At 36.6% G+C, this 26,127-nt stretch overlaps 1 protein-coding gene across 1 annotated transcript in view; it reads right to left on the bottom strand.

Annotated features, from left to right (window-relative positions):
• The window catches only part of Ube4B (Ubiquitination factor E4B), a 538,247-nt gene that overhangs the window by 255,743 nt on the left and 256,377 nt on the right, over nt 1-26,127 (bottom strand). The window contains exon 13 of the mRNA XM_090389644.1: nt 8,948-9,061. Within this exon, the coding sequence (XP_090245770.1) occupies nt 8,948-9,061 (114 nt within the window). The remainder of the gene's footprint in view (nt 1-8,947; nt 9,062-26,127) is intronic.

Genomic DNA, 26,127 nt, shown 5'->3' with positions numbered 1-26,127 from the left:
CCAAGGCTCAAAACAAAGTTTGGGTCTTTGATGATGACGACACACCCGTAATTGTCAGAAAATCCCGATCTGTAAAGAAGAAAATGATAGCTGTATTTTTCAAATCGATGGAATTGTGGAACGTGTCGTTTTGGACACGCAGAAGACAGTCACAGCTAAGTGGTATACTGAACAATGCCTGCCTAAAGTCATTGGATCTATGAAGAACCTGCGGCCAAAGTCAAGAATGGACACCTGGTACCTCCACCACGATAATGCTCCAGCTAACCGCGCCAAAGCCTGCACCGAATATTTGACCACGACAGGACTGAAACTTCTCGAGCACCCTCCCTACAGTCCAGACCTTGCTCCCTGCGACTTTGCACTGTTCCCCGCATGTGAAAATGAAGCTAAAAGGGAGGCGGTTTTCCAGTGATGAGGACCTTCTACGGGCTTGGGACAACGAGTGTGCTTTACTCCCTAGTGAAACTTGGCAGAACTGGTTTAAAGATTGGTTTCGGAGGATGGAGAGGTGTATTGAATGTAGAGGAAATTACTTTGAAAAAATTAAATACACAAAGCTGTATTGCAAAACTTTCCTAGTACCCTTTGTATACCACGAATATCATTCTGAAGAACAATTAGTATGCGAAATAAAATTCATAAAAGTGACTGGAACTGCAGGTTTGTTTGTTATTTGGTTTTTAGGAGCATTAGCAACTAAGCCCATATTGCTCCGGGATATGCGGTGGTCATTCCCTGACATTTCCGCATCCTCCGTATTTGGTGGTGATGGGCTCGAACCCCGGTCTAATCAAGAAGCATGTGCTATGCACTGCTGCTCCTTCCCACCTGGCTATGGAGGCGCCTGGAACTGCAGGACTTCCATACATTCTACCGTTATTGAAAGGAAAACCGTACATAATTACTACAAATATAGATGTGGTCAATGGATTGGTAAACAGTGCAATCGGTACTTTAATATATTTCGAATCTGAGGATGATGAAACAGTTAAACGAGTATGGATGAAATTTTCCGAGTCCAAAATAGGACATAACCTTCAATCTTGTTATAAACATTTATCTAGCCAATCTGTACCTATTATAAAACGATCAACTACGATTCCATTCAAGAACAATAGGAAATTAACATGTAGACGTACACAATTTCGTTTAGTATGTGCTTGTGCTTTGACTATACATAAATCGCAAGGAGGGATCTTCGACAAAGTTGTACATAATTATGAGAAAGATCATGAACAGCAACTTGTATACATGGCGTTATCTCGAGTGACCTCATTACAAGGTTTATATATTACAAATCCCCACGACAATTTCACATTTCACCATGGCAAAGCTACTAGTAATATAGAACTTCGTGCTGAACTAGATCGCTTGAAAAATAATAAGCTACCGCCTCTATGGGATGAACTGCAAGATTTCATACAAAGTGGTATATCTATATTGTCAATGTAACGTACAAAGTTTACGAGCCCACGTTCGAGATATCGAAGCGGACACAATCTTACAACAATCCAAAATATTGATATTAAGTGAAACTTGGTTGGATAATAATGAACATATATTACTTAAACCATTCCAATGTGTGACTCAATTTAAAAGGTTGGATGTTCATAGTGGTGGTGCTGTGATATATCAATGTGAACATTTAACTATCATCAGTACACCAGGTCTTTGCACAACATAATAGCAGCAATGCGACAGCGGTATCAGATGAAATTGGAGACATTTGTGGATCTTTGTGCAAATTCTATAGTGAATCTATTTTCATAATTGCCATATACATCACTCCAGGGATGTCGGTAGATATAATTCATAAACAAGAATTTGATACCGTATTCCAGTGAAGGTGCAAAATTATTGGAAAAGCCACTGGATCGTATACCTATAGTTTTTGCTGGTGATTTCAATCTAGAATTAAATTCTGAGGCTGGAAAGAAGGTTTGCAAATTTATGAAAGATGCCTTCAATTTAGATATTAAGTCAAATACTTTAGTAAACACTACACATAATGGAACAACAATCGATGGAGTATTCACTCGGGAATTAAAATCATTTGAGTGTCGAAATTATATATCTTATTTCAGTTACCACAGACCAATAATTTTACTGTTATTATAATATATTTTGTATGAATTATTTCATTGTACACTAGCACAATGAAAAATTCCATTCATTGTACTGAAATTATTTTTTCAATAAAAATAATTCAGCAATACTTTATTTTACTGTACCAGTTTCATAATGTTTTATTTCACAACACACACATAATGAGTTCCTGCAGTAAAGACATTTTTAATGGCTGCTGCTATGACATTATCAGTGACACTATCAGCAAATCATCATGTACCTGGTACTTATTTATTTATTTATTTTTTTTTTTTTTGGATGCTCTATAAGCTTGCTTTCTTGCATTTGTGCACCTCTAGTAATACTAAATATATTGTGCAAGAAGGATAGGTTTGAACAGGACCATAATATTACCCCAGGGGCTCACATCTGGTGAGTATGGGCTTGGCAAATCCAGGGTTCTGAGCTGGATATCATCATTCTTCTCTTTCTTTCTTTCTTGGTGATTCCCTTCTCTCTCTCTCTCTCTCTCTCTCTCTCTCTCTCTCTCTCTCTCTCTCTCTCTCTCTCGGGTTAATGTGGGATTTTTTTTTTTTTTTTTTTTTTTGGCTAGTGCAGCATAAGTTTCAGGCTTCCTTGCACCATATATGGTTATTAATAATAATATCTGCCAGAGACAAAAGTAGATGACATTGTAGAGCAGATATCTTTTCAGGGAACAAAAAATGAGGTTGTACGTGTTGGGGCACTAATGATATTAAGAGTAGGAGATCTGATTACTTACTTAACAAGTACATGGCAAGGTTGGGAAAAAGTCACATGTTAGGACTGAATTTGAAAGTGTCTGAAATTCTGCTCAGATACAATGGGCAGAAGTATGTGTTAACAGCCTTGTCAATCAATTCAGCTCTGGAGAGAATGTGCAAGGCTCACGGGATAGAATTTTTGTCAGTGTTGTCTGTGCTTACTAACAGGAGAGACTGTTTTAACAAGGATGAGCAACATTTAAATAGAAGATGGAAGAATATTTTCTGATGCTATCGAGGCACTGGTAGGTGGGTTAGAAAACTGTTAGCTTGGGGGAATGCACAAAGTAATAGATTAACTAGAGTCACAGCCAGACGTGAAAATTATTCTTGCACTGTTTCTATTGGAATATGAACAGACTGGAAAGCAAGGTGTTCAGGATATCAAGCCCTGGGTCATCATGAAATTAGTAAATACATGAGCTGTGTTAGGATAACTAAGAATAAGAACATTTGCATGTATACTTAAATGTACACTAATACTAGGAGCACTGTAAATAAAACTGATTAATTTAAAGTACTGATCAAGTCATTAAATACAAACATTGTAGGAATATTAGAAATATGATGTCACTCAGACATAGACAATGCAGAATTTGAATATGGGGAGAACAATGTACACAGGAAGGAATAAGAGTGTAACCCTCCTTCTCCTTTACAGGAGAGGAGCTGGAGGTTATGCTCTTAGTTAAGAAGCATATTAAATCTAAGATGGTGCATCCAGTCAACATGGGTGACCAGAACAATGTTGAGTCAGTTTAGTGTGACATAAGCTTGTTTGTTTGTTATTTGGTTTTTAGGAGCATTAGCAACTAAGGCCATATTGCTCCGGGGATATGCGGTGGTCATTCCCTGACCTTTCCGCATTCTCCGTATTTGGTGGTCACGGGCTCGAACCCCAGTCTAATCAAGAAGCGTGTGCTACGCACTGCTGCTCCTGCCCACCTGGCTACGGAGGTGCCATGTGTGCGACATTAGCACTGAGAAAACAAAAATGAGAGTAGGAGTGTGCTACAGGCCTAATGACTGATGATTATACCAAACAACTATATAGAAAAATACAGTGGGCCAGTAAATCAGAATGTCTTAAAACTGAGGGATTTTAACTTTTCTGATGTTTACTGGAATTTTTTGTTTGGTCACTCACACACTAGCAAGACTTTGGTTTGTTGTTGTTGTTTCCTCTATAACTTGCTATTGTAGAAAACCAGTCAATGACTGGTTTTCTACAATAGCAAGTTATAGAGGAAACAACGCGAAGTAATACCCTTGATCTGGTTATCAGAGTGATTCATCAAACATTAAGAATCAGTAAGTAAAAGACCCCTGGGTGGCATTAACAACAATGTACATATTATCATGGAATTTAATTAAAGACACTACTGTCAAAGGTAAAAGGAAAAGCTTTTACTTTTGTAAGGGCAACTACAGTGGTATCAGACAATTTTTAAATTCTATGCAGTGGGAGAACCAACTGATGATGTTACCAACAGCAAATTCTAAATATAGATAGAATTCAGGGAAGTAATCATAGAAGCTACTAGTCTTTTTTAACTAAGAAATACTGTTCCAGGCTTAGACCAAAATGGATGTCAAAGGAAATGATGAGACTTGTGGTAGAGAAGAAAAATGCATGGGATGCATGTAACTTATCAGGTGATACAGAAACCTATGGTATATATAAATTAGCCTGCAATCAATTCACAAAGGAGGATAGGAAAGTTAAGACAGATTATAAGAATTCTCTGGCAAAGAACAGCACCAAAGATTTCTATGCTTATATTAATAGTACAAGGAAGGGATTGAATCACATTGGGCCAGTTGATATCAATGGATTAATTGTTGATGACCCCGCTCAGGTTGCTGACAAAGTGAATAAGTATTTTGCATCTACATTCACACACCAGAAATTCTTTGTGGAAGGGAATATCAGAAGTTCATCAAACTCTAACAGGGAGATAAATGATTTTGTGATAACTGAAAATAAAATAAAATGAAAAAGATACTGTTGAACCTAAAATAAAAAAATGCACCTAGGATGGATGGAATCTATCCAATCATATTAAGGTAGGCAGCAAAGGAGGTAAGTAAATCCTTTACCATAATTATGAGAGCATACTTTGATTGAGTGGAAGTCCCTATAGATTGAAGGTGTGTGAATGTATCTCCAGTTCATGAAGGGGATCAAAAGGTGACATGAGTAACTACAGACCTGTTAACTTAAATTCTCTTCAGTGAAAATAATGTAGAGTCTGGATGAAGAAGTTATGCAGGACCACTTGGATAAGAAAACAATTATACTGCAGTCACATGGATTTGTTAATGGGCAGTCTTTTCTGACCAACCTGATTGAATACTATGATGCAGTAACCAAGGAAGTAGATGCAAAAAATAATTTTGATTTCATATACTTGGATTTCAGCAAGCCTTTTAATACTGATGCACACAAATGATTGCTGTACAAACTGGAGCAGTGTGGCATTAAGGGAAAGTTACTTCTCTGGATAAAGGGATGGTTCAGTGAGAGAAGACAGAATGGTTATGAATGTGCACTTCTCTTTGTGGACTATTGTTAAGTGGAATTACCCTAGGGTTCAGTGCTGGGCCCATTGTTGTTTTCAATATTTATTAGTGATATTAATGATATTAATTAGAAAATAAGGCCTAATTTCTAAGTTTACAGATGATACAAAGGTTGGCAGGGTGATTAATGACAGTAATCAAGATGTACTACTGAAAATAAGGTCAATGGGCTGAGAAATGGCAGCTGATGTTTAACATTGACAAATGCAAATAACTGGATGTGGGTAGCAGTAAACTCAGATTAACATACCAACTGTATGGTACAACACTCACGGCATTGTAAAATGAAAAGACCTGGGGGTAATTTTCCAGTCAGATATGAAGCACTCTGAGCAGTGCAGACAACCTGCCAGGTCAGCTCATGGGGTTTTGTCAATGATATACAGAAACTTTGCTATCAGGGATAAAGAGATGATTATCCCTTTGTACAAGGTCATGGCCAATCCTAATCTTGAATACTGTATACATCTGGAGGCATCCAGACATACATACATACAAATTTGTATATATATATACACACTGTGCTTTTTTTGTAAAAAAAAAAAAAAAATAGGTGCTGGTACTCATTCTTTGCTATCAGGAAAAATTAAAAAAGGACATGAAAAGTACAGTACTCTAAAAATGTATTTCCTGATATTATTACTTTGGTAGTAATGTTTTTGGAATAAGAACAACAAATTAAGTATATTAACACAGTTTATTAAGCATAAATTTATTATTATTGAAGTATATAAAAAATAAGTAAAATGTGTAAAAAATAAGTAATAAGTAAAAATAATTTCATAATTAATAAAGTTTTTATAGAATATTCCAAATTTTTATTGAGTTCCCATCCAACACACTATGCCAACTTCTTTTCTTACTGTTTGTATCTGTTGATGAATAAAGTTTCCGAAGCAGCCACGAATCGACATATTTGCTGGATCGAAGTGTCACCGGTGGGCCTAAAATTTTAAGAAATAGTAGTGAAGAAATGGGTTTTGTCATCAACGAAGCTCTGGCTGAGATCAGATTCATTTATGAAAATCCTCGTTCATATTCTTTCCATATTCATATTCTCATATTCTCGCTCGATTAGGTATTCTCGAAATCCACGAATTGTATCTCTTTCATTTAATTAAAGCCTAATTGACAATTTTCTAACTTCATTTTTGCCAAATGCCAACATTTCACGTTTAGAGGGTTTAACAGGAAATGAGGACCTTCATTGTCCTCATTTTCCTTCTCTCGTCATCAATATTGTCAGTAGTTCTTAAATTTGAATTTTTTTTCTTTTTTTTTCTTGGCTGACCAAAATGTAATTATCATTCAGATATTCAGCTACTATGACCATTTAAACAGAGATGGGAAAAATTTACGGAAAAATGTGGATAACGCACTTCCGCGAAACAACAGGTGATTATTTGTCGAAGTAAAATTAAATCACTCTCTCTCCTAATTCTCAAACGGGGCTCTTACAGTTAATTCACAGTGGTGTCCAACCTACATCCCCCAACAGAAAGTGAATACAGCATTTTAAATTTTGCTAATTATCAAAAAAAATTCTCATTACATGTTTTGTTTAGTAAATGTAATCTTGTATTGTACTTAATAAAATTTTCGAATATTTTCAATTTTAGGTTCATCATTATTTTTATTTATTCACCTTATATTCATCTTAAGCAAGTGATCCTTTCAGGTTGTAAATTTTCTAAAGTGAGCATTTAAAGGCAAAAGTAAGGTATTTTTTTTAATAAAATAAAATCATATTTTTATGATTTTAATAAAATCTAAAATATAAATTAGTGACATAGATTTGTTACACATAAAAGTATTGGGAATTTGCATTTTTTTATATATAGCCTGAAAATTAAAAACAATAACATGAAAACGGAAACTTCCTTTTACATGTAACAAGATATAGAAAATGTAACGCACTAATTTTTCTTGAATCACTCAGCACGGTCCCCAAAAAATTCTAACTTTGAATATGGCCCCTGTACGGGAAAAGGTTGGACGCCACTGCAGTAGAAGGTGAACCAGAGCCCACTGGAAATATCACTTGATCTGCTCACTGTTGACCAGCGCGACTTCTCCGTATGTGGGAAAGGTGGTTGGATAGGTTTTACCAGGTCCCCCTAAGTTGTAGAATGGTAATCCCGTTAGCTCTCTCAATTCTTGCTTAGCAACAGCACTAATTTCCTAAGTTGCCTGAAGGCCAGAAGTGAGAACAGTGTGTACCCAGTTAAGTCTCTCCTAAGCAGTTCGTTATATGAAAATTTTCTTCGCTCAACGGAAACTATTTTAAATGTAATTTCCAAGGGGAATTCAGAAAAAATTTGCTATAAAAGGAGTTTGTTAAACAGAAGTCCAACTGAGTAATTTAAAATTCTAAAAATGGTTATAAAGTTTTATATAGAAAATATCTTAACAATAGACAGTGAAAAATGCAAATTTAGTTAAATAACTAAGCTTATTTGAAAAGTAGGTAAACACGTGAAAAAATTTACGGAATATTACAAATTTCGAAGTGTACAGCATCCAAATGTCACAGGAATACGGTTAATAAAGGTGCCAGCATACAGGCACCTTTATTATCCAAACCATTGTGTATCATCCCAAACCATTGTGTATCATCCCAAAAAAAAGGACTGTATATATACCACACACACACACACACGTCGGGATGCCTCACTTTAGAAAGGATGTAGATCTACTGGAATGGGTGCAGAGAAGGGCAATCAGATTGTTGAAGGGAAAAAAAAGGGTGCTCTTATCGCAAAAGGCTCCAGTTCTGCAAATTGCAACATGTGGAAACTAGACATGTACAGGAAGATCTCATTTAGGTATTTAAGGCCTTGAATGGATTGAGTAAGCTAAATGCTGATGGCATTCTTCCTCTTGCTGAGACTACACACGCATGGAGGGCATAAATTCAAATTTGGGAAGGATGGTTACAAGGTAGATGAGTAGAAGTTTGCCTTCAGCCAGCGGCTGGTTGATTGTTAAAACATACTTTGTCTATTGTTGTTGAAGTGGATAATTTGAATAAATTCAAGGAAGAACTAGAGAAATGCCATATTAAGAAATTTCTCTATTTTTTTTAGAAATACTGTTTCCTCAATCTTAAGGTTAAATTGGGGGGGGGGGGGGGCAGAATTTTTGAGGAAAAAGAAAATTTAAAAAAAATAATATATTGAAATGTCTGTGTGATGTGGCAACTTTTGTAGTTCCAAACAGGAGGTTCACAAAGATTTATCGAGCAAAACTGTTTTATATTTTTGAAATGGAAAGAAAAAAAAGACTGCACCTTGCAGTCTTTTTTGACACTGCTACTTGCAGGGAGTAATGGGGGATTTAAGACAATAGTAGGTAAGGACTTGCTACTGCCTTCAAGTTATCTAATATCAAGTTAATGTAGTTTCTGTAATTTGACACACACACACACACACACACACATTTATTTTTATTATTACTTTTTTAATTTTCTTTTGTTAATTCAATCTTACCTGAAGTTGAGACCGCTTCTCGTTAGCACAAAGTACAGTAGTAATATAACTCAGTGCTGCATCTCTGCTTCCAGTGTTTACCAGAATAGAATGAAATACTTGGAAGAGCTGAGACTAATGAGAAAAAAATAATTATTAAGTATTTTTATCTATTAAAATAATGCATTTTAAATATCCTTAAGCTGATGACCATACAGAAATCATAGATAACATACAGATGACCATACTGAAATGCCAAAAAAAAAAAAAAAGTTCAATATTTTAATATGCACATATTTCAAAGATTTTGAAATATATGCATATTTTGAAATATACCCATTCAATTCAGTTTTCTACATTAGAAGGGAAAAAAGACAACAATACCAAAACACTTAGCTTAGCTTATTTCTACTTATAACTACAATTACTAAAATCTTTTGATTCTTAGCAAGAATTCACTTCCAAACTTGCATGGGATGAGGTCTGAAGCAATAACCAGAACCTGTTTCACAGTTGGATTTTTTCCCCCCAATGCTTATCAAAGATTAAATAATCTAGTTTGCTTGTTTGTTTTTTTTAAGGAATAATAATGCTATATTCTAATTTGAATAAAAAAGCAGATGCAAAAGTTCTCTTTGAATTATAATATGAACTTTTACGGCTAAATTTTATTTGGATTTCTGTTAAGCTTTTGCCTTACACACACACACACACACAGGGTGTCTCAAAAATACACGGCATAACTTCAGGAATGAGTTCCTCATATATACACAATAAAAATATTTTATATCAACATAGTTCCAGAAATCCTTGGTTTCCGAGTTATTAACCAGAATGTCTTATCTCCCACAGGTAGATTTCCTTCATCACAAGGTACTGACAGAATCTGATGGTTTGCCATTCCAACCATGTACTCAAATCAGGAGCAAGTGGATATGCACTTTATGTACGGTTTGGTGGATGGCAATGTTCTGGAGGCTCGTCATTTGTACCATGAAAGGTTCCCAGAGCAAAGATGTCCAGACAAGAAAACGTCTGAAGGTATCCATCGCCGCCTTTGTGAACATGGGACCTTTACACCTCGTGCTGCCGACAGAGGATGACCAAAATCTACGACTCCTGAAGTAGGGGGGGGTGGACCAACTGCCTGGCCTCCATGTTCAACTGATTTAAACCCACTAGATTTCTTCTTGTGGGACCATTTAAAGTCATTGGTGTATTCGACTCCAGTAGCTGATGTGGAAACTCTCTGAAATCGAATTGTGGCAGATTGTGACATAATACGAAACATGCCAGGAATTTGGCATCGTCTTCGCAAGTCCATAAGACATCAATGTGAGGCCTGTATTCAGGCAGAAGGTGGACATTTTGAACAATTACTATAAGGTGATGTGACCAGTTATGTGTCATAGACAGACCTTCAAAATTCGGAAACCAAGCATTTTCGGAACTATGTTGATATAAAATATTTTTATTGTCTACATATGAGGAACTGATTTCCGAAGTTATGCCGTGTATTTTTGAGACACCCTGTGTGTGTGTGTGTGTGTGTGTGTGTGTGTGTGTGTGTGTGTGTGTGTGTGTGTGTGTGTGTGTGTGTGTGTGTGTGTGTGTGTGTGTGTGTGTCCAAATGTTATGTACAACTTGAATAGTAGTTAAACTACAGGCAACCCTCGTATAACACGGTACTTCTACAACACAGTTTTACTCTAACACGATTGATAAATTGTGGTAATCCTCACACAACATGATACTTATATAATACAGTGTCGCTCTAACTCAGAGAATTTTGGTAAACCTCGCATAATTTTTGAGCTTTTGTTTGGAGGGAGCCCTGCCTCTCTATAATCCAGAAAATTTTAAAATATGGCATCTCAATTCCCAAGGGTGCCAGATTTTAAAGAGTTTTCTGGATAAAGTTAAATATATAATTATTATCTCTTTATACCTGTTTCAGTCTTCATATAAAAATAAAATACTGTATACTAAAATATTGTATATCATCAATTCATGTGCAATACATATTATACAGGATGACCATAACTAATAGTTATAAATTCTAAAATAGATACTTAACAACTAAAGGAACTGAAAATGTCCTTGGGAGTTTTTAAAAACCATGGGGTACATTTATAGAAAAACAATGTTAAAGTTTTGAGATGTCACTTTTGGTATCAGAGAAAAGGATGCAAAGCCAATATCATTATACTGGAATATAGTAAATATTGTAAAGACATTGCAAACAATTTGTATAACGTAATTAAGAAGCACTTATATAAAACAAAAGTTGAAATTACAGTTTAGAGATTCAGCTGTTGTATTAATCCATTAAGCTTAAACTTTTTTTTTTTTTTTAATTTTCATAAACCTTTGGCATTAATTCCCACATTTAATTTGTAAGAAGTGAAGATTTCTACAAAACCTCTCATTGTGTGATGACTTAAATTACACTAGTTTACAAATTTAAGTTTGTTCACTGAGGTTTGAATTTCAATAGGTCCTACTGCCAAAATATGTTGCTGTGATTTCAAATATGACTTAGATTTTTTTCTATCACATCCAGATACATCACAATTTAAGAAATAAAAAAAGTATTGTTTTTTACGAAAGTATATAACTTTATTGTATTTAGTAATGACAAATTGTTGGATTATATTTTCATATATCAAAAAATACGTAAATACTAACAAGTATTAATGAAAATTCTGAAACTTTCATTAATCAGACCTTTGTCTCTTTGTTTGAAAAGAACATTTAATCGTTTTTCTTTTACGTACAGTGCCAGGTTTCTCTCTTTTTAAACACCAGCAGTAGTCAGCCATCATGCTTGTATTCCACCTTCCCTGGTACCTCTGCTCCACTTCCTTTATGTCCTGATGGAATCTCTCCCCTTGTTCTTCACTTATCTGTGCAAGATTTTCAGGGGAAAAAAATCAAGATGGGCATGCAAGAAGTGAATTTTGATGTTCATATTGCAAATTGTGAAGCTTTGAGCATATTTTGAACAATTTTCTCATAATCCTGTGATTTATGATTTCATAGAAACTTTTCCTTACACTTTTAAAAGCAATCCAGGCTTCCCTTTCAACATCAGTCATAGTAGTTTCAAATTGACTGTCTAAAATCAATTTTCTAATTTGGGGACCAATGAAGATATCGCCCTTAAGTTTTGCATCAGATAAAACAGGAAATTTACTGCAAAGATATTTAAAGCAGTTACCTCCTTATTCAATGCTTTAACAAATTGCTTCATTATGCCTAACTTGATAAACAGTGGAGGTAAAAGTATTTTATCTGGCTTCACCAAACTTTCATGCACAATATTTTTTGACACTGGTGTAATATTGTGCCTCCAAGGCCATTGCTTCTTTGTCCAATGCAGCGCTTTAACTCTGCTATCCCATTCACAAATAAAGCATGGCATTTGAGTGTACCCACCCTGTTGCCCCAACAAAATACATAACACTTTTAAGTCTCCACATAGTTGCCATTTGTGATCTTGATATTTAATTTTCTCCAGAAGCAACTTTAGATTGTCATAAGTTTCTTTTAAGTAGATTGAATGACCCATCTGTGCAACTGGCACAGATGGGTACTTATCTCCATTATACAAGAGAACACCTTTTAAACTAGTCTTAGAAGAGTCTATAAATAGTCTCCATTCACGAGAAACATATATTGTTGTTATTTGGGTTTTAGGAGCATTAGCAACTGAGGCCATATTGCTCTGGGGATATGCGATGGTCATTCCATGACCTTTCCGCATCCTCCATATTTGGTGGTCACGGGCTCGAATCCCCGTCTAATCAAAAAGTGTGAGCTACGCACTGATGCTCCTGCCCACCTGACTACGGAGGCACCTCTAGGAACATATGATGGAGCTCCGAAGGCACTTATTAAACCAGCAATATCACTGCAATATACAAGAGGACCTTCTTGTGAAAAATACTGTATAAACTCCCATTCTCGATTTCTGTACCAGGAAAATGATGTACCTGGAGCTAGTAAGTTCTTCACTTGAAGTCTGGATCCCAGAATTTCAGCAGCATACTTTGGAAGACCTAAGTCACTTACTAAATCATTCAGTTCGACTTGTGTGAATTGCTATGGTGTTAAAATAAATTCTGGTTGATAACGTTCCTCTTCACTAACCTCTTTAGCTTCTGCTTCAATGGAAGAAGATGTGGACTCCAAAGTTTCTGTTGGAGGTTTTACAGGCAGATCAGGTCCATGCAGAACTGGTCTTATGGCTGATGGCAGAGCTGGATATTTGATGTCCTTTTTATTTTTTGAATTGTAACCTTTAACATCACATACACAAAAGTAACATTTGGCATGGCTTACTGGCTCGTGCCACACCATAGGAATAGCAAATGGCAAGCACACCTTTTTTTCTTGACTCCATTTTATAAGATGTTCAACACATGTATGGCATACTTTATGCGGTGCCCACAATTTATCCCGATCGCCTAGTTTTATGCCAAAGTATACATAATACAATTTTTTTAAAATATCGGTAATATTTCGCCTCTGCTTTACAGGAACAAAACAACCACATATGTAACAAAATATGTCGGGACTTTATACACTTTTTGGTTGCCATACTAAAAGAAAACTAACACACAATGAGAGCTCAAAATGGTTTTTACAGGGGTGCATAAGGGATGTGCCACTTATATAGGCTCTGTGGTTGAGTGAACTGTACAAACAAGTGAGTGCATGCTCAGACAAGTTTAACCCGTAACTACACACAGGAGTCTCCCAGACTCCACCCGGAAAATAAAAATCTGGGAATCACAGATGGGCTGGAAGAGCGAGCTGGGGGCCCCTCTACCTTCCTGGGTCAAGGTCGGCTACCATGCTATGTGTGTGAGTGAGTGTGTGTGTGTGTGTGTGTGTGTGTGTGTGTGTGGTTACGGGTTAAACATACACAATCTGTTGTATCTAAGGCAAATATTTGATACTGATTATGAATACAGGAGTTTAAAACTTGTAAACCATTGCAGAAACTATAGCTATGTACACATTTGCGTATAATACCTAGGTGATATTTTGTTAATGAATTGTGAAAAATCTTTGTGATAGAAACAAAACGGATTAATAATCAGTAAATTTTGGTTTAATAATCAAGTAAACATGCATAAATAACTGCCACATACTTTTACTCAAATCCCAGATACACTGTAAACCAGGGTTATTATTCATGCTAGAATTCATCATCAGAAGTACTGGCAAAGATTTGTACAAATTTATGAGAAAAAAATTGCATTATCAACTTACACAACGACAGATGGAAGTGTGTTCCAACAATCAACCACCCGCTGGCTGAAGCAAACTTCTGAACATGTATACTGCAACCATCATCATCATCAGCTATTTTCAATCCACTGCAGGATGAAGGCCTCTTCAGCAACTTTCCATTTCCTTCTGTTTTGTGCAATAGATAGATGAAATTCATGAGTTCGTACTACCAATGAACTCATGAATTTCATCTATCCATCTCCGCCATTGTGTTCCAGGTTTTCTTCTAGCTTCTATTGGGTACCATTCTGTTATTTTCTTAGTCCATCTGTCATCATGTCTTCGAGCTATGTGTCCTGCCCAAGACCATTTTAGTTCTTTAGTTTTGATAAGAATGTCCTTTACTTGAGTTTGCTGCCTAATCCATGTGTTTCTCTTTTTATCTAACAGTCTGATTCCCAATATAATTCGTTCCATTCTTCGCTGTGTAGTTCTCAGCTTCTCTTCCATAAGTCATGGTGGGGAGTATACATTGGTTCATTATTTTACGTTTCAGACAAACTGGGATATTGCTCTTCAGTATGTGACCATATTTCCTGAATGCTATACATCCAAAATTTATTCTTCTCTTGACTTCCAGCCATTTATCATTATTACAGCTAATAACATGTCCCAGATAAGTATATGAATCCACATTTTCAATTACTGCTCCTTCAATCATTACTTTTGTTTTAGCCATATCCATCTTTAGTCCAAAATCCTTACTAACTGTGCATAACTGATTAAGATTTTCCTGTGATTCTTTGGGATCGTGGCTTATGACCACAATGTCATCTGCAAATCGTAAATGGTTTAGGTACTCTCCATTCACATTGACTCCTTTCTGCAACCAGTCTAATCTTCTGAAAGCTTCCTCAAGGTCAGCAGTAAACAGCTTCGGAGATATTGTGTCTCCTGTCGAACTCCTTTCTCGATTTTAAATTGTCTTAAACTGTCTTTGTCTAGTCTAATAAAGGAGGTAGCATTCTCATATATTTTCTTCAAAATCATAATATGTGAGGTATCTATGCCTTGTCTCTATCCAGTGCCCGAAACATTGCCTTATGCTGTATGGAGTCATCAAATGCCTTTTTCATAATACACAAATGCCAGGCATAATGGTGTTTTATATTCATTTGCTTTCTCCATTAGCTGGGATATTATGTGAAGGTGATACATAGTTGAGAATCATTTCCTAAAGCCAGCTTGCTCTTTTGGTTGATTCTCATCAAGTATTCTTTCTAATCTGTTAGTAATGACCCTTGTGAACAACTTGTAGATGTGGGATAACAAGCTAATTGGTCTATAATTTCCAATTTCTGATTTATCTCCTTTCTTATGCAGCAAAACTATGATTGCATTATTCCACTGCTTAGGCGTCACACCTTTTCTAATGCAGTTTGTGAATAGCCTTGCCAGTTTTTGTGTTGTCTCTTCCAATTTTAACAACTCTACAGTAACTTCATCTTCCCCTGGGGCTTTCTGATTTTTCATTTTCTTCAATTCATGTTCTACCTCATTAGGAAGAATATCGGGTATGTTGTATGTGTTGCTAATTTGCAATCCATCACCCCCACTGCTGGCATCATTCCCTTGTTCCTTGTATAATTCAAATAGCAGAAGACTACTCTACAGTAGTCTTCTGCTATTTGAATTACTGCAACTATCCTTCCTCAACTTAAATTTATACCCCCTCATGTGTGTAGCCTCAGCAAGAGGAAGAATGCCGTTCACATTCAGCTTACTCAATCCATTAAAAGCTTAAACACCTCGATCAGATCACCCCTACAGGTGTCTAGTCTCCAGACATTACAATTTGCAGAACTGAAGCCTTTCTAGGTAAGAGCAACCATTTGTTCCCTTCACCAATCTGGTTGTCCTTCTCTGCACCTGTTTCAGCAGATCTATAACCTTCCTAAAGTGAGGCCTCCATACCTGTGTACAATACTGAGGATGTGATCTAACCATAGTACAAAGGGATAACCACCTCCTCATCGCTGCTAGCAAAGTTTCTGTATATCATTGACAAAACCCCATGGGCTGTCCTAGCAGCATGTCTGCACTACTCAGAGAATTTCATATCTAACTGCACAATTACCCCGGGCTTCTTTCATTTTCCACTACCCTGAGTGTAGTATCACACAGTCAATAAGTTATTCTGGAATTCAGGGGAAGTTTGTTTGTTCGTTATTTGGTTTTTAGGAGCATTAGCAACTAAGGCCATATTGCTCCGGGAAATGCGGTGGTCATTCCCTGACCTTTCCGCATCCTCCATATTTGGTGGTGACAGGCTGGAACCCCGGTCTAATCAAGAAACGTGTGCTACGCACTGCTGCTCCTTCCCACCTGGCTACAGAGGCGCCTTTCAGGGGAAGATAAGTTACTATACGAATGCAGGAAAAGATTAAATGCAGCAGGTGAAATAAAATAAAAATTCGGAAAATAGAATTTCATTTAATTTTCAACCATAGGAATCACATTCTGCCCCTACTGAAAACTGAATCCAAGTGTTCAGCATTAAGGTGAAGTATACAACATTTAAGTTGAAAATATGTCCACACCTTAGCAGAGGGTACTCAGTGGTGGAAAACGAATGATCCTCATGCATCAAAAATTGAATGCAGTAAAGCATATAGAAATTTTATTTAATTTAAAATCACTAATTTGGTTGTTTCTTCATACCATTTAAAAACAGCATCGATTGTTCTGTCCTGGATATCAGTATAGCATACTGATATATCGATATATCAGTATGCTATACTGATATACTGGCATCGGAGGTAAAATCAAATCAATTCAGATGATGATATCACAGGTAAAAATTCTAAACTTCCAAATTTCATACTAAAAAATTAGAATTTTATTTTTTGAATGCAGATTCTTGAATGAAAGAAGCCCAAAGTTCAAAAGGGAGCTTCAAAAATGCTTAGTTCCATACGAAGAAATTCACAAAGATTTATCAAGCAAACAAGCCAGAATTACTGATTTTTTAAAGAGAGCAGATGATACACGAAATCTAGAATGGTGTATTTTTGTTATTTTTTTAACGAAATAGTGTATTTCTGTTAGTTTTGTTAATGAAATAGTGTATTTTTGTTAGCTTTTTGGAGCGTAACCCTCCCCCCTTTTTGTACTTTTTCTTTGTCCCGTATAACATGGTTTCGAACAACATGACATTTTACAGGAACCTAATAAACGTGTCATACGCTGCTAGCAAATACGAGGTTTACCTGTACCTAATGCAGGTTTAACCTCGTTGCAGGTAAAATTTTGTATCTTACTCAATCTTGTTGTAGATCTTGCTTATATAATTTCTTTTAGTTCACTAATAAAACTTAATCTACATTGTTTTCGCTAGCACAATACATTGCACTGTAACTTCAGCTTAATGCCATTAGCCTCAAATTAGTGTTAAACGTAACTTTTCACCAAAACGTCAACCAGTGCTAGCTGCATTGAGATAAATAGAAACTAAAAATATAAAGGAAGAGTGGGAAAAAAGATATTTTAGAATAATATTAACTTTAGGAGAACAAATTCTTTTCTAATATTTGCATAAGTATTAAAGAGAAATATAACACAGATTTTTTTAATATCATAATGACAATCATAAAGAACATTGGAATTTGTAGATTAAAATCACTTAAAACAGGTTCAGCCAAATCTTTGGAAACAGAGAAAATTGAAATTATACTGGACAAAATTTTGTAATATGGAAATTAGATTTAGCTAAAGTATTTCAGTGGTCACTGTAATGATTAAGACCACAGCCAATAAAAAATACACCAATGATTTAAACTTAACGTATCGATGACAAAAGTGCAATAGGTTCATAAATAATTCATCGAATTGAGGTCAATGATATTTGACATAGAAGAATATTACATTATAACATGTGAACTCACTGGTAACGTGTAATTTCTGAAAAATTCAAATTAATTGCTGCACTTACAATGAACTCATGCTATTAATGTGCATTTAACAGTCCTAGTAGTAACAATTTGCAATCTCCAAAAGAGCAGTTCATAACTGGTCAATACTGATGGGAACTTGTGGGTTGGTCATGCACACATGGGAGCAGAAATTTTCTTGATTTAATGGATGACTGTTTTCTACAGCAGCATGTTAGAAAGGCAACAATAGAAAGCAATACCCTTGATCTGATAATCAGCAGTGACTCATCATATGAACATTAAAAATTTCCAGATAAAGGAACTATGTGGCAGTGACCATAATACAGTGGTATGGGACATACAGTCAGTCCTCGTATAACACTTGTTTACACTTCACGAATTCAATCATACACGATTTATAAATAGGGGAACATAACGTATATAACACGAACCGAATTTGCTTATGCCAATTTGCCTTTGTGTTTACAAGAAATGGCAGTCGAACATGGAATCATCCCAACTAAACGCAACACTATAGGAATGAAGAGAAGATTCTGAAAATGTATTTGCTTTTCATATCAGTGAAGGGGAAACACATTTCATAATAATGTAAAATTCCAGCTATCGGTATTATCGCAAATGCAATTAGATCGAGTTTACTACCAGATTATAACAGATTCCACTAGCAGAAATGCAACTGGAAATTGTTTTTATTATTTTATGGTAGTAACCCCCAGAAATGTGCTTTAGTAAAATGTGAGCTAGTGAGGTGTTAATAGTGTGTCTCTGCCTTTACGGTGTTGTTTATTCAGTTGCTACACTTGCGCTGCTTTGTTTATGTGTATCAAGCATGCCTCCTCATTTTGTAATTGTGCTTTATTCCCTAAAAATGAGTAAAATTCTTAAAAAGTGTGAGGAGTAAGCATCCTGGTGAAGACACTACAGATTCAGTGAGAAAAAGAAAAGCAATATCGATAGATAGAGGCAGACTGGGTCAAAAATTTTTACCCAGGAAAATTTGTAGCAGCCTCATACTAGCATTTATGGCCAAAATCACACTGGCCTCCAGCCCACCGGAGCAAAGAATGCAAATAAAAGCAACAAAGAATTCCTAGATTATGTTAACACTAGAAGGAAAGGAATAAACAACACTGACCCACCAGTATATCAATGGAAAAACTATTGATGATCCTTTTCATTTCTGCCAACAAACTAAATAAATATTCCACATCTACATTTTTTTTTTTATGTGAACCCCAAACACGAGAGGTATTAGAACCTATAGTACTTAGTACCGTGCTTGGGTTGGAGAAACATCTACATTTACATGAAGACGTTTCTAAGGATAACAACACCAGAAGTATACCATGTTATAAATAGGAGCTAAATGATTTTGTTATAAGAGAAGAAAATGGAAAAGAAATTGCTGAAGCTAAAAATAAATAACACCTGCAGCTAATGACATCTATTCAGTTATATTAAAAGCAGCAGCAAAAAAGGTAAGCAAACCCTTGACAATAATTATGAGAACATGCTTCACTTCAAGAGAAGTTCCTACAGATTGAAGGTGTGCAAATGTGTCTCCTATTCACAAAGGAGGGATCAAAGAGTGATGTGATCAATTATAGACCTGCAAATCAGCTTCAGGGAAAATAATGCAATCAGTGGTTAAAAAAGTATTGTAAGATCATCTTAACAGAATGAAATTATATGGAAATAATAGCATGGGTTTGTTAAGGTGGTGGTTTCGGGGGGATCCAGAATGACCAATCTGATTAGCTACTTTTGATGCAGTAACCAAGGAACTTGATACAAACAATAATTCTTATATCAGATATTTATTTTAGCAAAGCTCTTGACACTATTCCACAATAAAGATTGCTATGCAAATTGGAGTAGTGTGGCATTAGGAGCAAGTTACTGCTAAGTATAAGGAATGGTTGAGCGACAGACGACAGAGGGTTGGTAAAAATGGGCTCGGGTGTTCTTGGACTAATATTATTAGTGGAGTCCTTCAGGATTGAGCATTAGGGCCCTTAGTAAACACTAAGGACCCTAATGCTCAATCCTGAAGGACTCCATTAATAACATTAGTGGTTATTAACAAAGGGATAAGGTATAAGGTATGTTAGTGTCTAACGACTCCTGGGATTTCTCCCATCTCCGCGGGTGTACATTGTATCGAGGCCAGAGATTTGAAGTGTGTGGGGGGTCACGTGCTGTATATTGTGTTGTGCTCTTTGTTCCTCTGGTCTATTAGCCGCCGAGCCCCTAGTGGGACCCGACGTTACCACACCATGCCACGGGGAGGCTGACCGGGTGTACCACTGCAGCTAGAGTACTCTGGCAGGTCCTGCCACCTACTTTCCTGGGATTTCAGTGGCTAGGACTAGATTTGAGAATGAGATGATCCTGTTTCTTGAGCAACGGTTGTAATTTTAACAGAGCGTAGGGTTGTTCGCTGATAACTTGTTCTAGGGCCAAATAGGTCAGGCAGTAATTTTGATGTTTTTAGATTTAGACCTGTGGGGCATGTGTGTATACACACAGACACACACACACACACACACACACACACACACACACACACACACACATATATATATAAAAAAATGTTGTGCAAGAGAAAAGTAAGGGAGGAAGGCAGAAGACTGGAGGGTAGGAAACAGAAGAAAGGGGCCAACAGGGAAGATGGCCCCTGATGACAGTGTGGCATGGCCAGTGCCTCACCAGAGAGAAGAGTGGGGTGGCGGGTGGACGAAAACCACCTCCCCACAAAAAAAAAAAAAAAAATCATTTTGTAAGAGAAAAATAAGGGGGGGGGGGGAAGCATAAAAGAACGGATGGTAGGAAACAGAAGAAAGAAGCCGGGAAAAAAAAAAATGAGAGAGAGATATACCCCGCAAGTTCGGGGTAGGTACAGCTAGCACGGCCAGTCAGTTGGAGCCGACAACTTGCTGGAAATCCAGCAGTGTGAGTGCTGCTATGGTGGATGGGTCATGTTCGGTAAGGTCTAGTTCCGGTGTCGTCATTGGGTCTCCATTTGGTGAGTCTGTGTTGCATCCAGACTGAAGGCTGGTCCAGTAGTCCATGATAAGGAATAGTGGGGGGGTGGTCAAAACCAGTAGTCCAAGATTGATGGTCAAGTCCAGAGATCGATGGTAGGCCTCTTCTTGATGAGATGTGTCACATCTAGTCGAGAGAAGTTGGTCCAGGAATCAATGATGAGGAATTTGTCAAGGTATGTGTGGACCCTGTCTGTGATTGCACTGCTGGTCAAGTCTTGTGCAAGTTGGTCCAAGGCGTTAGCATCCATGGCTCAATGATGCGTAGCAAAAATTGGCAGTCATAGTTGTTATGACCTATTGATTTGGATACTAAGGTGGTGGTAGCGCTTTCTGCCTGGTAAATAGGTCCATTGCAAATTGAGTCAGAGCTCGGTAAGTTTCTTCATTCTGTAGGGTGAGGTGTTCTTGATTTTGGTAGTTGAAGCGTAGTTTCGTTATTAGGATCCTCCTGAAGTCCTCGTAGATTTCACAGCTGTGGGCAAGGTGCTCCCACATCTGATCCTCTCCACAGTGGCAGCGGGGTGAGTCTGAAATTCTGAAGTCATGTAGTTTTTTCTGGAAGGAGCCATGTCCAGTGAGGAGGTAGGTAGCATAGAGTCCTGGTGAAAACCAGACAGGTGTGAGGGGGGTAGGAGGCCCTGACATCAGGGAGGAATCTTTTGGTGACAGTGCCTTTAGTTGATGTCTGCCATCTTTCTTGCCAGGTGTCTGTTAGATGTTCATTAACAAAAGATATCAAATAACTTCTATTAATAATAGAAGTTATTAACAAAGGGATATCAAATAACTTTTATTAATAATAGAAGTTATTAACAAAGGGATATCAAATAACTTTTATTAATAATAGAAGTTATTAACAAAGGGATATCAAACTTATTGTAAAAGTTTGCAAATAATATAGAGATTGGCAGAGTGGTTACTGACAGGAATCAAATTGTACTGGTGCATCAAAACCTAAATAAATTAAACAGCTGGGCTGAGAAATGGCAAATGAGGTTTAACATTCGTAAATATAAGGTACTTTACATACGGGCAGCAGTAATCTCAGAATAACATAGCAATTAGGTGGTTTCACATTCAAGGTGGTGTAGAATGAAAGAGACCTAGGGGTAACTGTACAGCCCAACATGAAGTTTTCTGAGCAATGCAAATGGACCTGATATAACAGCTCATGGGATTCTCAATGATATACAAGAACTTTGCTAGCAGTGTCATGGAGATGATTATTCCATTGTATAAGGCAAGGGTTAAGCTACCTCTTCAGGTTTCCAGACATGTTTATACAGGGCTGGAAGGCTCATTTTTAGAAATGATTTGGATCTCTTATAACAGGTGCTGAGAAGAACAACCAGATTAGTCAGATATGAAGTTTTCAGCAGTGCAGACGGTCTGCAAGAGTAGCTCATAGTGTCTTGTCAATGATATACAGGAATTTTTCAAGCAGGAATTATCCCCTTGTATAAGGCAATGGTCAGGCCACACCTTGAGTACTGTATACAGGTCTGGAGACCTCATTTTAAGAAGAATGTAGAGCTGTTGGAACGAGTACACAGAAGGCAACAAGATTAGTGAATGGAACAAAGGGTTGCGCTTACGAAGAAAGCCTTAAGTTTTGCAAATTACAGCATCTGGAGACTAGGCACCTACAAGGTGACCTTGATTGAGGTGTATAAAGCCTTGAATGGTTTGAGCATGCGCAATGCTGATGGAATTCTTCCTCTTGCTCAGAACAGTTGTAGGATAGATGTGCAGAAGTTTTCCATTAGCCAGTGGGTGGTTGATTGTTGGAACAAACCTCCATCTGTTGTTGTAGAAGTTGATAGCTTAAAAAGATTCAAGGCAGAACTAGACAAACATTTGAAGCGAGTGGATGGGTGAAATGAGAAGGGTGTGTTTTTTTTTTTTTTTTTTTTTTGGTGATGCTATATAAGCTTGCTTTCTTGCATTATGTGCCTTTGCTAATGCTAAGTCAAAGTGGTAATCTTCCCACAAGACTGGTTTTGAAAATTGCACTGCATGAAAACTAGGCATTTGCAAGATCTAACTGAAGTGTTTGAGCCTTTAAATGGATTAAGTAAACTTAATGATAATTGTATTTTAACTTTTTTTTTTTGCAGATAATATACACAAGGGGACATAAAATTAAATTGAAAAAGGATTGCTCTAGGACAGATATGTTGTGAAAATTGGCTTTCAGCCACAGAGTAATTAATTGCTGAAACAAATTATAACCTGGTGTTGTGGAAGTTGTGGGTATTTTGAATAAATTTAAGAAAAAATTAGACATGACAATTTAAGAAAGAATTAAACATATAATCAATCCGCAAATGCATTTGCAGATCGATCAGTGCATTGGTTCATCTATGCATGGATTTGTCTAATGTTCGAAATGCAGTGATTCCCTGACCATTATTGTCCTTGTGGCCCTCTGTTGAGATGGGGCATAATGATCAGTCTCTTTTATTTTATTTAGTTTTGTTGGTCCAGTGTTGTAGTTAGTTTAGTCTCTGCTTTTAATGATATATTACATAATTTGGACCTAGTGCTGTAAAGTGAGCACTGCTAAATTTTAATTAATTGGTACTTTCTAAATTATTTCTCTTATTTGGTATCACATGGTACATATGAAATGCTAGTATTGAATATTAAGGGTTAAAATTTAAATTATAAGGTTTATGTATATTTCATGGCTGACCCAACAGAGGCAGAATGTAAAGATTAAAATGAAGTAGGATAACTTACTGAGGTTAAGTAGGTATAGGACTGGAGACAAGGTCTGTACTGCAGTGGAGAGTAATAAAAAGTTTCAAATAATTCTGATCTAAATTATATATGGTATATGCTAGTGACCTCATGTGTAAGAAATCGGAAAAGGTTAAGGAAATAATCAAAATTAAATTATACTAGTTACCCCACGTGTCACAAGTTTGAAACTAAGTTAAAGAAATTGTCAAAATTAGATTAAATTAAGTTAAATTTAATTTAATTTAAATAAATTAAATTAAAATTATGAATGTATAATGGGGAGTAGGTATTAAACACATGAAGCAGTACATCCCAGGATAGAAAGGAATAACTAGCTTGCAAAGCAGCGGTAAATAGTGTTTTACAGCAGAAAAGGAGCATCTCGATTTTGCATTCGATAAACTAATGGCTCACAAGAAATAAAAATACAGAAAAGTAGCAAGCACAAAGAATATGGAATAAGATGTATAAAAATAAAATAATTAATAAATAAGAGAAAAGTAAATGGACAACCTAAGCGTTTCCCTCCTCCCGTAGGTAATTATCTGGCTGACCTTTGAATTTCCCCAAACTGTCAGCCTCTACCACCCATGTAGGCAACTTATTCCAGTAATTTATAACTCATAGGCTAAAATAAAACTTCCTGCAATCCAGTCTCTCTCCGTAACTTGAAATTATGGCCCCTTGTTCTAGAATCATTTATAACCATGAAATTTTCGTCCTCATTCATTGTGCTTATGCCTCTCAGAGCCTTAAGCACCTCAATCAAGCCTCCTCTAAGGTGCCTAGTTTCCAAGCTGTGCAACCCACATATTCAAAGTCTTTCCTCATATGGATGCCCTTTTGCCGATCTCACCAGGTGAGTTACCGTCTCTGGACCCTTTCAAGAAGCACAATGTCTTTCTTTAGGTGAGTTACCGTCTCTGGACCCTTTCAAGAAGCACAATGTCTTTCTTTAGGTGCGGTCTCCATACCTGAACACAGTATTCCAAGTGTGGTCTAACAACAGCCTTATATAATAGGATTATGACATCCTTATCTCTACTAGCGATTGTTAAATAAATCATCGATAGTACACAATGGGCCTCCTTGCAATCTCTCTACAATGCTTGGAGAACTTCACATCTGACTGTATCATATCACACAAGTCCCTTTCCTCTACTACCAGCTTTAGTTCAACTCCACCAAGTGTATAAGTTATTTTGGGGTTACTGTTTCCCAGGTGCATTACTTTACACTTTGCTGGATTAAAGCATAGCTGTCATTTTTCTGACCATCCCTAAAATCTATCTAGGTCATTCTGAAGAAGCTCTGTTTCGCGGCGATCATCAACTACTCTACCAATCTTTACATCATCTGGAAATTTAGACGTTACGCCCTCTTTCCCTTCACCGATGTCATTTATGAAACTTACATCAACCCAATCTGAGGAATAACCATTTATCACAACCCTCTGCCTCCTGCCCTGAAGCCATCCAGCTATCCATCTAAGGATTTTCCCTGTGATTCCAACCTGTTCCAGTTTATAAGGTAACTGCTCATGTGGGACTGAGTCAAATGCTTTGCTGAAATCCAAATAAATAAAGTCAAAATTATTCAAAAAGTCCAGCTCTTGAATGATCCTATCAAAATAGCTAACCAGATTGGTTAAACATGATTTTCCCTTAATAAAACCATGCTGAGTATCCTGCAGAATTCCATTTCTATCTAAATGATTTTGAATTCCAACTTTGATCATTGTCTCCATGATTTTCCCTACCACTGAGAGGTTAGACTAACCGGCCAGTAATTTCCCACTTCATTCTTCAAACCACCCTTATGTATTGGAGACACATTGGCACTTTTCCAATCCAATGGAATTAATCCCGGGGTCCAGTGATGCTCGCATAATTAGCCTCAATGGTTCAATGCACTCACTTGCTGCCTCCCTTAAGATTATAGGGTATATACCATCAACACCGGGAGTCTTACTGGCCTGTAGGCTCGTTTTTTTTTTTTTTTTTAAATAAACATGTGAAATTTCAACATCATTAATTACATGTTTTTCAACTTCACTCCCATAATTTTTCATTGACATGAAGGGTTTTTCTTCTGTAAATATCGATGCAAAGTAACTGTTGATTTCATCTGCAACTTCAGCTGGGATATCTAATACTATCCCACATCCATTACATAAGTGTCCAATCTGGTTTGCTCTTCTCTTCTTTGCATTTAT

Source organism: Mastigoproctus giganteus, chromosome 2 (genome assembly GCF_048544385.1).
Source record: "Mastigoproctus giganteus isolate SK-2022 chromosome 2, ASM4854438v1, whole genome shotgun sequence".
Lineage (NCBI taxonomy): Eukaryota > Metazoa > Arthropoda > Arachnida > Uropygi > Thelyphonidae > Mastigoproctus > Mastigoproctus giganteus.
The sequence above is the reverse complement of the archived record's forward strand: the minus strand, read 5'-3'. Positions and strand labels throughout refer to the sequence as shown.